This window comes from Arachis ipaensis, chromosome B7 (assembly GCF_059453495.1).
Source record: "Arachis ipaensis isolate K30076 ecotype BB chromosome B7, ASM5945349v1, whole genome shotgun sequence".
NCBI classification, from domain to species: Eukaryota; Viridiplantae; Streptophyta; class Magnoliopsida; order Fabales; family Fabaceae; genus Arachis; species Arachis ipaensis.
Window position 1 is genome coordinate 135,813,925 of NC_142442.1, and position 16,097 is coordinate 135,830,021.

General features: G+C 26.4%; 1 protein-coding gene across 2 annotated transcripts; it reads right to left on the reverse strand.

Annotated features, from left to right (window-relative positions):
• Nucleotides 1-1,858: 1,858 nt before the first annotated feature.
• On the reverse strand, nucleotides 1,859-4,840 carry LOC107606057 (uncharacterized). Of its 2 annotated transcripts, none has more exons than XM_021106377.2 (2): nucleotides 4,344-4,840; nucleotides 1,859-2,455 (listed from the first exon to the last, which is right to left on the reverse strand). In XM_021106377.2, exons 1-2 carry the CDS (start codon nucleotides 4,720-4,722, stop codon nucleotides 2,151-2,153), a joined length of 684 nt encoding a protein of 227 aa, XP_020962036.1. In that variant the 5' UTR covers nucleotides 4,723-4,840; the 3' UTR covers nucleotides 1,859-2,150. The 2 variants fall into 2 exon arrangements, with proteins under 2 accessions (XP_020962036.1, XP_016163511.1); XM_016308025.3 differs by having other exon boundaries at nucleotides 1,859-2,458.
• Between the last annotated feature and the right edge of the window lie 11,257 nt (nucleotides 4,841-16,097).

The following is a 16,097-nucleotide window of genomic DNA, read 5'->3' on the forward strand; positions in this document are numbered from 1 at the left end:
TACTAAATTTTTTATTATTATTGTTATTGTTTTTATTATTATTTCATCTAAAAAAATTATCTAATGATCAATTATATGTACAGCTAAAATTTTTAAATTTTGAAACAAAATAAAATACATATTTAAAACAAAGAAAATAATAATTAATTAAATTTTTTTAAAAATATAATAAACTGCATAGCCTTCCTGATTCTTGAATAGAGAGATTTTTGCCACTCATCCTTTAATTTGTTTTGCATCGTTTTTAATTTCTCATATATTATCATGTCATGTTAAAATTGCTAACTGGTTTTGTGAATTAAAAATCGGCCGTTGATTTTTAATTTATATTTTTTTCATTCTATATAAAATTTTTAAATTTTAGATATTAAAAATTTTATAATTTAAAATTTAAAATTGTTAATTTTTAATAAAATTAAATAAATCAGTCCAATTTATCTCAGAATAATTTAAGTTAAACTAGTATTAAAAAATATTTAAATTGAAATATAAAAACTGTTTGCAAATGAGATTTGATCGATTAAAAACATATTTATCTCTTTTATTAATTTAATTAATTAATTAATTCTAATTATTTATTTATTCATTTATTTCTCTTTATCTCTTACTTTGGTACTTAATCCAGCCCCATATTTTAGAATTCTTTGACTGTTAGGAGTGATAATGTCACTCCTCAATTTAAAAAAAAAAATTATTTTTCATAAATTACTACTTTGGCAAGATTTATTGGTAAGATTTATGCAGTTTTCATTGGCAAAATTGATGAAGTTTCTATGATATAAACTCTGGGACGAGATAATATTTAATTTGGTCTCTCAATTTATATGTAATTTTTAATTTAGTTCTTATTTAATTTTAATTGTCTTTATTTAGTATTTAAATTTTGTGAATATAATTTATGTTAGTTTTTGAAACAATTTTCAACGTATAAATATTAACAAACACTGTTGTGAACAGCTGGATGTCACACTAAATTTTGTAAAATGATGTCGTTTTAGTTTTGACATTCAAATAATCAAAAAACATCCTAAATAGTGTTTATTAAAATTTTACCTAACAAAATAAGTGATACGATGCTATTTTTGAGCTATTTAAATGTCAAAACCAAAACTACATCATTTTACAAGTTTTAACCAGTCTATAACAGTGTGTCATTAACGTTTTTATACTAAATATCGTCTCAGAGACTAATATGAGGCACGTTTTTAAATTTCGGGGACTAAATAGAAGTAATTAAAACTTCAAGATTAAATTGAGACTCGTATGTAAATTTATAAACCAAATTGAGTATTATTTGTAAAAGTTCATACTGTGTTTTAGTTTGCGCATAAATTACAACACCTTAAAATGGTTTATATTTAAATTTTAAAAATTTTGTACCCTATAATAATTTATATAAATTAATTACAGGACCAAAACATATTCAATTTTTAATTATTAATTTATTATATTTAGATAATTTAAAAATCTATTTTATTTAGTTGCGTAATTTGTCCTTAATATTTGAATTTCTTTTTTTTAAAAAAATTAAAAGAACAAGATAGACATTATGATCTTCTCATACTAATTAATCAAATCTTGTAGCATTATGCAATTGGGCCCTTAAGCTTTATTGTTTCCCACCATGGCTACCTAATATGGAAGCCTCTATATGGAAAGGAGCTACTAATTTCCTTTTTTTTAATATAGTAATAATTTTCAAAATTAAACAAAACAATTTTCAACAAACTCTTCTTTTACAGCCTGTACTACAGTAGTCTATAGGATGGAGAAATTAAGAAACATAAAATAATAATAAAAAAAAAATGGCAAAAGAGTAAATACAAGAATAAGAACCTCATTCCCTTCTCATCAAAGCTAGCATGCAAAGCAATACCTTTTTTTCCCCCTTACTTTTTCCTTTTTTATAAATTTAAAGCACATTTTCGAATGAAAGAGTGACAAAGCTATTTTTGACTTTAGCATATGGGAAAAAAAAAATAAAAAATAATAGTATTATATATATATTTTTATATATAACACACTTTACAGTAGTCATACTGCAAAGAACAAGGGACCAAATAAAAAGGTGGTTGTTCTTCTTGAATTCTTGAGTAAAGAGTAGTAATGTCACTTTCTTTTACGAGAGACTCTTAAAAACTTTATTCATTTCATTCCATGGTCTTGTTCCTCTTTGTCAGAGTCCTCATCCAATTACTCTTTCTGACTTTGACTCCCTCCACCTTGGTGCCTACGTGGCACACGCCACCTGTCCTCTTCCACCTCATGAGGTGGAATATGTGGCCAATCCTCTTTCGCCACCTCAGCATGTCACGTGACTTTCCATGCTCTATCACACTCTTGTTGTTACTGTCTTTGGTGGTGGTGTTCTTTGACATCATTTTGGTGTTAGAAACCGTGTTCTTTTCCCACGAGGCAATACCATTCTCTTCAAACTTGATTGAAATGAATGAGTCTTCTGCACAAAGTTAAAGTCGTTACCAGAATGTTTATCATTCTAATTCGTCGGTTTTCAAGACCCCATCAAAAGCAAAAGCTTAGTGTATAAAAAATTGAGACTATCCAAGTTTTATTCACCATTTTCATTTCGTTTCATTTTTTCAACCTTTCAATTATGTAATATTGGACCCAACTTTTTCCCCCCCTTAAAAGAAAAAAATTTTAAGGCTATGAATTAAAAATTAAACAAAAAAATTAATCACCAAGCTAGATATGAGAAATGCGCCGCAATCAATTTTTATTTATGTTGACTAACATTTTTAGTCAGCATTATATCTTACACTAGCACTATGCTGATGCATTTGAACTTATTTTTGACATCATTAAATTGTTAATTAATTAATGATCAAAAACAATAAATTATACGGATAACTAAAAATATATAGTAGCTTATTCTATACAGAAGAAATAATACCCATTATTAATGTGATTTTATACCTACATGAAAAATATATATTTGAGCTAAATTAGTGTAATGCACACAAACCTAATTGTTCCGTTTCACTATTATATATGCTGCCGACGGATTTAATGAAAAGCACATGCATATTCAAATTTCAAGTGTATGTACTTTCTTGGCACCAGTTTTCCCTCTACAGTATATGCTACTAGATACTGACATACACTTTTAATATAAACGAAATTTATTTATATAGAAGAATATATATATATAATGTATGTGTTCAAAATTCAAATAAGGGCATATAGACCCATCATGATAACACACATGAATGACATTTTGCCAGATTAGTTGTGCACCCTAATTCCCCCACCAAATCAATGTAACCAATAATAATATTAATATATATATCTTGCAAAAATAATTTAATTTCCTGAGTGTCATAATGCTCTTTGGCGTTTGTATCTGACATGGTCATATGCCACGCCAAGAAGAAAAGGGGTGACAGAAAACCGAAAGAACAAACACTAGTAGGAAATTAAAGTTGCGATCTCAACTCTGATCTACAATGGTTTATTTGTCACTCTTTATTATAATGTCTTTTGACCTTAAATTTGTCACTATCATTATCATCACAATGTGTATCTTATCTTCCCGGTGAAGGGAAGGCACACAACATGCACCACCCATGATATAATTCTCCACCAACAATAATCAAACAAAAACACCAACCATTGCCCCCACTTAATATTTCCCTCATCACCACCATGGACATTATTACATTAAACATGAGGAATATTTGCATCATTTTTTAAATATATTTTAGTGTGAAAAATTTGAACCTTGTTGGTATAGGCAATGTCTTTTTTTTTTCCTCATCTATAATATAATTTTTTAAGCATTATTAAAAACATAAAGGAGCAAAAATAAAACCTTTTTTTTTGGGGGTATTCGTTCATAGTAGGAGAGGCAATGCTAATGACAAGAATAATCATCACAACCGAAGAACTAAAAAGGGTTAACAAAAACTTTCTGTTTTTCTTTCTCGTTTTTCAATGTTTTTGTTCATAGCGGTAGAAAGAAATTAATTGGACGAGTTATTGAGACTGAGAGATAGAAAATGAGAGACAAGGATTAAACGGCTAAGACTAAGTTAAATTTTTGTGTTATATTTAGTATTAAGTATTAAGGACCCAGTTATATTTTATTATTATATTTGATTTAAAATAAATATAAAATTAAATAAAAATATTTATCACAATATTTTTAGTTATTAAAAAAAAATTTAAAAATTTCAGTTGTGTTTCTAATTTTTGAAAATCCGGAAGGATTAAAAATTTGATATTATAAAATTAAAATTTGCACCAAATAGAATACTAAATTTTTAGAGGATTGGGTCTGCAAAGAAACAGTAACTAAGAACTAAACAAGTTAAGGGTATTACCTTCTGGACTTGAAGAAGCATCATACTCATAGTTAATCTGAGTTTTCCACTGGTGCTGATGAGAGTCTTGGCGACTGAAGAGAGAGCCAAAAGCAAAGATCTTGTGAATAGAAGAACTACTTGCTGGCTTTCTGTGTACGGAAGAAGAAGAACTCTGAAGAATCCTATTGTGTGAGGAAGCTTTGGAAGAAGAAGAAGAAGAGTGGTGGTGGTGGTGGTGGTGGCGATGACGGTGGTGGCCTTGTTTTGCAGCTACTATGAGAAGCCTCTCATTGAGACACAAGGGACAAACACCAATAACAAGTTGCTTTGGATGGAAATAGCAGCATGGTTTCTCATCTCTACTGTTGCCATTATTATTATTGTTATTTCTGTTCATATTAATGTATGTTATATTACACTTGAATGAAGAATGAAGAAGAATGGAGAAGGTGAAGTGAAGGGGACCAAATAACAGAAAAAAGCCCAAAGTGGGGTGAAGTAATTTAGAGAAAAAGTTGGAATTGGAAGGTGGTGTTGTGAATATATATGGTGCCACAGGGAAACCAAAATGGATGATAACACATAGGTGTGGGGCCCACCAGCTACTGTTTCGATATTTTTAAAGAGCAATATTACCTTTTCAGCAAATATTATCATTTTTTGCTGTTATTTTTTATATATATTTATTAAAATTTATATACACAACTTAGTATAATTTGTATTTATATTTATCAGAGTTTATATATTTAAATTAATAAAAATTTATTTATTAAAAATAATTTGATATTTATGTTGACTAAATGCTCCAAATTTATTAAAATTATTAACGGATTTTTTTTCAAAATAAATTATAAAAAATGATTAATTCTCCAAAAACGATTTTTTAATTTTAATTTTTTAAATACATTTTTTTTAGACATTTGGGCAAGTTCGTCGGACCCAACAAATTCCACTCAAAATTTTTAAAATGCACATTCTTAATCCATATCATCGTCTCCAAAATAGTATACAGATCTACAAACAGTATATAGGAGTATATAAAAAATACACAAACAATAAGCATGATTTTTTTACAGATTTTTTTAATTATAAATTAAAAAAATCATATTTAATAATAGCAACCATTATTATCGTCTCCAAAAATACACAGGTACACTGGAATAAGCCATATTTAACAAGAACTTTTTAATTATAAATTAAAAAAATAATTTTTTTCCAAAAATAAAATACGACTTATTCCTGTGTACTCTTGTGTACTTTTATATACTCTGGGGACGATGATAATGGTTACTATTGTTAACTTTCCAATCTGATATATTTGGAGAGGATTATTTTTAGGAAATATTTATTTTTTTAATTTATAGTTAAAAAAATTCTTGTTAAATATGACTTATTTCGGTGTACCTGTGTATTTTTGGAAACGATAATAATAGTTGTCATTGTTAAATATGGCTTTTTTTTTTAATTTATAATAAAAAAAATCCTTGAAGAAGCCATGTTTGTTGTCTGTGTATTTTTGTGTACTTTTATATACTGTTTGTAGATTTATATACTATTTCGGAGACGATGATATAGATTAAGAACGCGGATTTTAAAAATTGAATGGAGTTCACGGGGGGTTAAGGTTTATAGAGTTCGCCGGGTTAAAGCGAACTTGCTAATTTTTATAGAGTTCGCTGGGTCCGACGAACTTGCCCAAATGCCAAAAAAAAAGTGTACTTGAGGAATTAAAGTTGGAAAACCATTTTTGGAGAATTAATCATTTTCCATAATTTATTTTGGAAAAAAAAACCAATTATTGACCGCTAAGATTTTCTATTAAATTATAGAATTTTCTCAAAATTCCTTAACCCAAAATTATCCATATTAAATTATTAAGAAAGAAAATACTTGAATACAAAAGCATACCTGAATTTTATAAATATGAATCATGATTGAAAGAATTTGGATCTTGTGATTCTTTCGATTTTTCTCAACCAAAGCTTTCTGTATCCCTAACAGGGCTGAATTGTGACTCTTCTAATGGGAAAAGGGCAACAAAGGCAGCTTTAGTGTGTTGGGGACCAAAACCCTGAAGTCATTGTTTATATTTGAGCAATGCATTCATTAAACCTTAAAGTCCCAATAAACATAGTATCTAAAGTTCAAAAGATAATATATCTAAAGTCCAAAAGATAATATCTGATTTTATTCTCATTTAATTCCAAGTCAAAAGTAATTATAACTTATTCAATTTAACATTTATAATAATAATTGAGATCACTATTATATAAGTCATTTAATTTGAAATAGCATAATTTGTTATTACAATTAATATATGTATTACCCACAAACAAATTAGAAAAGAGGCATGCTACACATACAAGTCTTTTTGACTTACAAGCTATACAAGTTGGTCCAAGTACAAGAAAAAAACACGCTCACCACTCCTTCAAAATCGAACGTCCACTCTTCCACAGCACGTTCGTTATGCCGCACTCTTCCTCTTCTTCCTCAATCAAAACGCAAACCGTCAAGATATAGAAACAAATTACGATTCTGCATAAACGTTCCAACTCGTTGCAAAGAGTAGAAGAAATCGAGAAGAAAAGATACAAATCTCCATCAAAAATCACCAGAAAAAACGAAGAAACATTATTCAAGGTACTGTTTTACTGCTCTTCTAGGTTTTTTTTTTTTTCTAGATTATCTTTGCCATGTGCATCATCCTTAACCAGCAAAACATTAAAAGATTTCAAGAAGAAATATACTGTCTCCCCCATATTTTGGGTGTATTTCTGTAATCCTTTCTGTAACCGTTTGGGTGTATTTCTGTAACCATTTGGTGTATTTCTATAATCGTTTGGGTGTATTTCTGTAATCGTTTAGGTGTATTTCTAAAGTTCCAGTATCTTCAAAACAATTTCAAAATTTGATTTTAAAAACCATGAAAATCGAAAAAAACACGAAGCAAGAAGGAGATCCAACAAATTTGGTAAGAAATTCGAAAAAAGAAATGAAATCTTTTGAAAAATGAAAGTTATATATTTGTACGTTAATTGATTTGAATTGATTTAAAAGTCTGTTAAAGAGGCACGTAAAGCAGCGCGTTTAGTGGATTTTATTCTCTTCAGACTTGTAAAGCTTGTAAGCATAAAATACTTGTACGTAGAGATTAATCCATTAGAAAATTATTATAATCTCCCACTTGGACTATTCATATTCTTTCTTGACAAAATCACATCTTATAAACTTTATGCGCGCATCTGAATGTTATTTTCCTTATTACTTTAACAATCTGGTCCGACTCATATATTAGATATGGAATCACCGCAACTTTTATCATATTAATGTCGTGAACCACAATAATCACCATCCTAATATACTTAACGACATAGATCAAATTTAGATGAGTAATATGGAAATTACATGCCAAGTGATCTCATGCATGTCTATTTCTAGCTGGTCCAACTTTAAATCTTTATTGAGATCAAACACAAAACAAACATTGTAAAGTAAACGTTACATATAACATGAAATCAACCATCAACTTAATTTTGCAGAAAGATAATTCAATATCTGTCATAGGACATATAGCATAAAATAAACTTTCACTAAACCAAGATATTATAAATATTGACACCCATTCGAGTAGTGTACTCATGAAAGACTTTAGAGATCAATTCCTTAATTAATGGGTCTGCTAGCATATACCCTGTCCCTATATGTTCTATGAAAATATATTTTTCATGAACTTTCTCCTTGACAGCTAAGAACTTGATGTCTATATGCTTCGATTTTCTCAAGTTCTTATTGTTGTTGGAGTATAGTACTACTAATTTATTGTCACAAAATATCTTCAATGACCTTTTTATGTCATCTACAGTACGAAGTTTAATGACAAAATTTCACAACCATATGCCATGAAATTGGAATCAGAGTACCCAATGATCTCCAAATTTTCTGATCTCCGATAAGTAAACATGTAATCCTTTGTTCACTTCAGATTACGCATTACGCGTTTAACATCTTTTCAATGATTCATGTCCGAATTTCTCAAGTATCTACCGAACACTCCAACTGAACTTGTGGTACACACATTCATCTATAATATTTACCTCAAAACCATATGAGGTAATGACTTGATGAAGCTTGTGATACCATTGGCGAGAAGCTTGTTTGAAATCATAGATGGATTTTTTTTAACTTACAAACCATAGATTTTGGATCACCTGATACAAAATTTTTTGGTTGTACTATATACATCATTTTATCAAAGTCCCATTGAGAAATATTGACTTTACATCCATCTAATGTAGCTCCAAATCAAAATGAGCTGCTAGTGCCATTATGGTTCTAAAAGAGTCTTTCGATGATACCGGAGAGAAAGTCTCTTTATAGTCTATGACTTCCTTTTAAGTAAAGCCTTTAGCGACTAGACGAGCATTATATCTCTCGACATTACCCTTAGAATCCCTTTTGGTTTTAAATATCCATTTACAACCAATTGATTTCACACCTTCAGGTAATTCTACGAGGTCTCAAACATCATTGTCTTTTATAGACTTTATCTATTCTTTCATGGCATCAATCCACTTTTCAGAGTTTTAACTTTGCGTGACTTGAAAAAAATTGATTGGATCATTTTCTATCAAACCAATACCATCCTCATGTTCTTGGAGATAGACTACATATTCATCTGAAATTATACTTTTTATTTCTCTGTTGGATCTCCTTAATGATATTTCTTGAGGTTGTTGAACTTGTTGTATGGATTGGAATTGAGTAAAATTCTCATTGTGCTCTTGTACTATAACTGTCTCTTAAATAATAATAGGTACAAATACCTGATCATTATCAGTTACAAAATCCTCATCAAAAGCAACATTCGTAATATTTTCTTCCCCCAAACTCAACGTTCTCAAGAAATTTCGCATTTTCCGCTTCAAAAAATAGATCTTGATGCAGGATTGTAAAACTTGTACCCGTGTGAACGCTCAGCGTAACCAACAAAGTAGCAACTAATTGTTCTTGAGTCCAATTTTTTTCATGTGGCCTATAAAATTGCGTCTCAGCTAGATATTCCCAAATGTGTAAATGCTTTATGCTGGACTTTTTTCCAGCAAATATTATCATTTTTCGCCAACACTTATAGCCATCATTTAGCCAGTAATAATTTCTACTTATATTTACAAATATTTTATACACAAAAAATATATAATTTACATCTATATTCACTAGAATTTTACACACATGAATCAATACAGTTTGCACCTATAAATCAATATAATTTACACCCAAATTTTTTAGAATTTATATACATAAATTAATAAAATAATAATTTAATATTTATACTGGTTAAATAATGACAAAAAATACTAAAAGTTGCTGGCTCCTATAAATTTTCTATTTTTAAATTTTTGAATTTTTGGTTACAAAATTAATCAATATTAATAAATTTTTAAAATTATTTTTTATTTTAAATTTTAAATCTCCAAAAATAAAAGTTAAATATGATACTTTTATAATAAAAAATAATTAGTATTAATTAATTACTTGAATAATATTAAATAATTAATTTTTTAACTAATATCAATTAATTTTTAAAAAAATTATTTTATTTATATTAAATTAATAACAATACTACATAATTAGTAAATATTATTATTTTTGGTCATTTAATCAATAATATTTTTTATCTATATTTATAAAGATTTGTATAGATATAATACCTAATTTGAACATATATTTATTAAAATTTATATATATAAGGTAGCATAGCTTATATTTATTATAATTTGTATATTTAAATCAGTAAAATTTATTTGTTAAAAATAATTTGATATTTATGTTGACTAAATGTTTTAAAATTGTTAAAAATTATTGACCCCTAAGATTTTTTTTTAAATTATAGACTAATTCGATAGCCAATTGATAACAAAAAAATAAAAAAAAAAAGTCAAAAATTGATTTAATATTTTAATAATTAACTAATTTAAAATAATTAAATAAAAAGTTATTTTTTTAAAATATATATTTTTAAAAATAAATATATTTATTTTATTATATTCAATTCAATAAAAATTAAAAGTTAAAATACGATTAAATTTCTAAACTTTTGAATTTATAACTTTTGATTGGATGACCAGTTCGATTTTTCAGAATATCGAATATAGGCAAAACTCTTTGTGGCTTAGCCAGTACATTAGAAATGCATCTAAAGCATAAGAGATTTGTTATTTGCGGGCTATTATGGTAGTTTCAATTCTATATATCAGCTATGTGTTAATAATTATTCTATCTCAAGTTGAGGATTTTTTTTAGAAATAAAATAAAAATAATTATTTTTTTGTACTTAATTTTTTAACTTTACTTTTTCAAATACAATTTTTTTTATTTATGGCGAATTCGTGGCACTTCTCCCAAATTCTATATTTTTGATAGAGTTCGCCACAGATATACGAGAATAAACCATATTTAACTAAAATTTTTTTTATTATAAATTAAAAAAAGCTATTATTTTTTATTAAAAATATGATTTATTTTTGTGTATTCTTATGTACTCTGGAGACGATAATAATGATTATCATTATCTGTTGTGAAGCTTAAGAAGTTAAATTAGCCATTTTTTTAGAATTTAAATAAAGTTCGTCCGGATTAGACGAACTCTATACAAAAATATAAAATTCGTTGGGGATGCGATGAACTTGTTCTAAAAAAAACCGTATTTAAAAAATTAGAGTTAAAAAATGGAGTTTGAAAAATTAATAATTTTTTTATTTTATTTCAAAAAAAAAAACCCCTCAAGTTGATGATAGTAATTAGTTATATGAAGTTTACTATGATTGAAGTTCGATAACGAGATGTATTGTTGCTTGTGAATTTTAAAAATATAACAATAATAGTAATAAAATTTGTAAATTTTATAAATGGCTTGTATTTGAAAAAAAGGTCACCCTAAAATGAGGATAAAAAATAAAAACATAATTTAAAATATAAATTAAACAAAATTATAATTACTGAGAGGAATAAGTACTGTTTTAATTCCTAAGATTTAAAATCAAAATCAAATTTGTTCTCAACATTATTTTAGATTTAAAATCGTCACCAACGTTTTATTTGGTATTAAAATTATCTTTTTGATTTTTTACGAACAAAAATATCCTCCACTACCACCATCTTTACCACCACCACCATCTTGCTCCCACCAAATACTAATAATTAGATTCAAGAACACCAACAATAACACATTATTCAAATTTAGAAACAACAAAATCAAATTCAACAACAAAATCAACACACAACAACAATGAAATCAGAAAAATAACAAATCAAAGCAGAAGCAAAAGTAGAAATAGACGCAGAAACAGAATCGGAAGCAGAAGTAGAAGCCGAAGCAGAAGCCGAATCGGAAGCAGAAGCCGAAGCTGAAGCAGAAGCAGAATCGGCGAGGTACAACGGCGAAGACGCAAAGTGGCGGCGAGGTCGGTAGCAGCGGCAGCAGTAGCAGAGCGCGACGGCGAGCTCTCTCCCTGGCTCGCGTCTCCTCTCTCCCTTGCGAGCTCTCTCACCCTCTGGTTCTGATTTCCGACGGCGACGGCGGCTCCAAACTTCACCGACGCCGTCCCCCCTTCCCCCTCTTCTTCTTTCCCCTCATCTTCCCCTCCCCCCTTCCCTTCTTCCTCTTTCTTTCTCCTCTTTCTTCGCGTTCTTTCTTTTTTTATTTTATAATTTTTTATTAGGAGTAATTCAGTAATAAAATTAAAAATTTTATTAAAAATGACAATTTTAATACCAAATAAAATGTTGGAAACAATTTTAAATTTAAAATAACATTGAGGATGAATTTAATTTTAACCCTAAATTTTAGGGACCAAAACAGTACTTATCCCTTACTATAATCACCATAATTATATCGGAAATCAAAGATACTTCGTACATAATTTAAATAAAAATGTTCCCATTTTATTTTGCTAACAGACTAATTTTTAAGGTATTCATATATCATGAATAATAAATATAAACTCTCGCTCGTCTTCATCTTTTTTCTTTTTGTTTTTTTTTTTTACTAAATATAGGGAGATTCGAACCCGTAATCTGATAAATGAGTATGAAGATTGAAGAGACTATGCCATTTGAGTTATAATTCATTGGCACCTTTATCTTTTTTCTTGATTATTTTCAACCCCACGATATTATAGAATTTAGCTTATACATATTTTAAAAAGGTAGGTTAAAGTTATATATTAGTTGAAAAGATTATATAAAAGGATTACAAAATTTTAAATTTTTATTTATTTAAAAAAGTAAAATTGTTTAATTCTTTACAATAATAACCTTAATATATGTTTAGAAAATATATAAAATATATGTTTATCTAATTATATTATTATAAAATTTATGAAAAATTATTTATTATAAATTTTGATTGAAAGCACCAATTTATTTAACTAAAATAATGTTCAATGACTTTAGAAAAATAGAAATCTGTTAAATACTAAAATATATATTTTCAAATTTAATTGAAAGAAATAAAAAATCAATCAGTTTGACTAGAATAATATTCAAAGAATTTTTAAAAATAAGAACTTGTTAAATATTAAAGTATCTAATCTAAATTTTTTTATTTAATTTAGAGGTTTCATCTATTATATATTTATTCAAATTTTAGAATAATTATTCAAACCGGTCTCTAAAATTTTTTAAATCGGACTCTTTAGCCATTTAAGGTTTAAAATATAAAAATAGTTCTCAATGTTTATTTTCGTTAGATACAATTTTTTTCGTTATTCACTAACAGTAACAACTGACATGGAACGTTAACTCGCACTCATGACCATTAAGTGTCTAATATTAGGGGTGTTCAATACCTGATCCACCCAAAATCCGGCACGGACCCAAGACATATTTTGCGGGTTTTGGTTTATTATTTTTACTTTGTGTTATTTTTTGTTGGCTTCGACTTATGCTTTTTATCCGACTTATAGATATACTAATTTTATATCGGGTTTATATGATTTATTCGGATTTTTTGTTGCCTTTTGGGTCAGGACCGGGCCAAATTAAACCCGGCCCGAGTCGGTCCATTAATATCGTTAGTTCACGTGTTTGATATGGACAAATTAATTCATAAAGTGAAGTATAAAACCATCCTTAAAAAATTTTTAAAAATCTCAAAAGATTCCTAAAAAATTTTAAAAATTCGAAACGAGTCTTTTCAAATTTATATATAATTATTTTTAAATTAATAAATTTTTTAATTTCTAAAAAATTTGGTCTATTTATTCGATTATTTATATACAATTAATTTTTTAATGTATTTTTAAAATAAAATATAAATTAATTTTGAGAAGGTACTATTTAAAAAAAATAAAAAATAAACTCATATTTATTTTTGAGCATGTAAGATATTAATTTAATTTAATTCAATTTATATGTATTATATTCTATGATCATTTTTTAATGACGAAAAAGATATTGAGCTAATGTTATTTGAAGAAGAGATAGAAAAACTTATATTTAGCATAAAATTTTGTATATAAACAATTGAGAATATTTGTGTAAATATTTATGAAGGTAATGCTTTGAAACTTGCATGTAATGCGAACCAAAGTAATCTATGAAATTAAATTTGTAAATTTTAGTCAACCACAAAATTAATATGAATGATTTAAAAAATTCAAACGTAACTCTTAATGCTTTACAACACTTAAAGAAAAAATATCTTGATAAATCTAAATGTTTTATTTATTTATTTTTTAAAAAAATTCAGAATTCACTTGTTATAATTTTGTATATAATAAGTTTGCAATTAAAATTGTTTGTGCTACTAGAATTAGCAATTATACTATAAGAAAATAAAATTTTTTCATTTAAGAATATTTTTCTAAGTTTATTTAATGTCAATATTTTAGAAATTTAGGCATATAAATAATGATCTCCATAATGTAATGATTTTTTAGATTCAGTTGTTATTGTTATAGTTTTTATATCATCTTAATTTAGCTATTATAGGTTAGTGATGAAATAATATTATTTTTTATAATATTTTAAATTAATGAATAAAATTATCTTTTAATATGTATTTTATTATTTTTATATTTTTATTTATTATATATTTTTAATATTATTTTATTATTTTGATTAATAAAAATAAAAATTTTCAAAAGATTATTTTAGAATTAAAAAAAAATTTAGATACTATTTTAAATTTTTTAAAGTCTTCAAAAATTAATTTATTTAGTTCGCACATATTGATATTTAATGTTTTAAATTAACTGTCACTATTAATAACTAAAAAAAAGTATATTATTTAACGAAAATAATATGAGAAATCTATCTAATTTTTTTTACAGCCATGCAAGTACTTGTCAGTATACAGAGTGTAATAAAACAAGTTGTACTTTTAAGTCAAAGGGTTGGCTTTGACCAAAATATAAATGCAAATCAGAAGATATACTCTTGAGCCAATTGAAGTAGATAGCTGCAACAAGTTCGACAACTAGTACTTTTTCTGGTTCAACCTTATAAATGCAATGGCTAATGCACGCTATTTGGGGTCCAACCTTGGGAAAATTTTTAAAATTAAGAGCCACTATCACCATCAAGTTAATATTTAGCTGTCGATCAATTCTATTATTTGATTTCCATTTCTTTTTCTATAAAAATAGAGAAGGCTTAATCTTTTAGATGAGTTAATTATTGTGAAAATAAGAATGCATACTTGATACTTTGTAGTAAATGTAATTTGTTATTGAAATGATAAAAACTAAACTTCTATCTTACATAACTATAACACACATACTTAGGTCTAGTTTGGATAAACAATTTAATTAAATTATTTTTAAAAAAATAATTTAAACAATAAATATTTGTATTAAAAGTAACTTATAAATAAGTTATTTTGTATTTGGTTTTTTAGTTTTAAAAGTACTTATTTTAAGAGAAAAGTGATAAAAAGATTTTTATTATGAGAGAAGTCATTTTTTTAACTTCTCCTTAAACACAAAAATAGTTTTTTAGAAAGTTGTAATTTTGTTTTAAAAATTATACCAGACATTAATACTACACATTTTCATAAGTTAAAAGTTAAAAAAAATCACTTATAAACCTATCTAAACGGACTCTTATACATGTTATTAGAGTCTTGTATATAAAAGCTATTATCATAAACAGAAGGAAAGTGTTAGGTAAATAATGACCATCTTGAACAACATAAACAACTACCAATCAAATAAAAATACACTATATCATAATTTAATATTATTAATTAAATTTAAATTTAATTTATTCTTTTAACCCTATTAATTCACATTATTTATATATTATTAAAAAATATTATTACTTACCTATACTTTTCCGATATATTTTGTTCTCTTCAGTGAATGTAAAACTTCACAAAGTAAACTTTGAAGCAAGACCCTTGCACGTTCATTGTTTTCTATTATATACTCCAATAAAATTTAAATTATTAATGTGATCCGTTATTAATATAGAATTGCTCAAAAAGAATATAATATCCTCTTTAAAAATATTTTATTGTGAAACGATTTTGACCTCTTACAATTTTATTAGAGAATTCCAAATCTCTTTTTTGTCTTCTTTTAACAATAATACTTGACAATAATAATTTTGCTAATCATGCATATTTTTCAAATGAGACCTTAGAAAACATGTTGAAGACTTCTATTTATATTAAATAATGAATGTAAGTAGTTAATAATACTTTAATTTTTAAACTCTTCACTTACTAAATAACATATCACTAATTAGTATTAACTCTATCACTAGAAT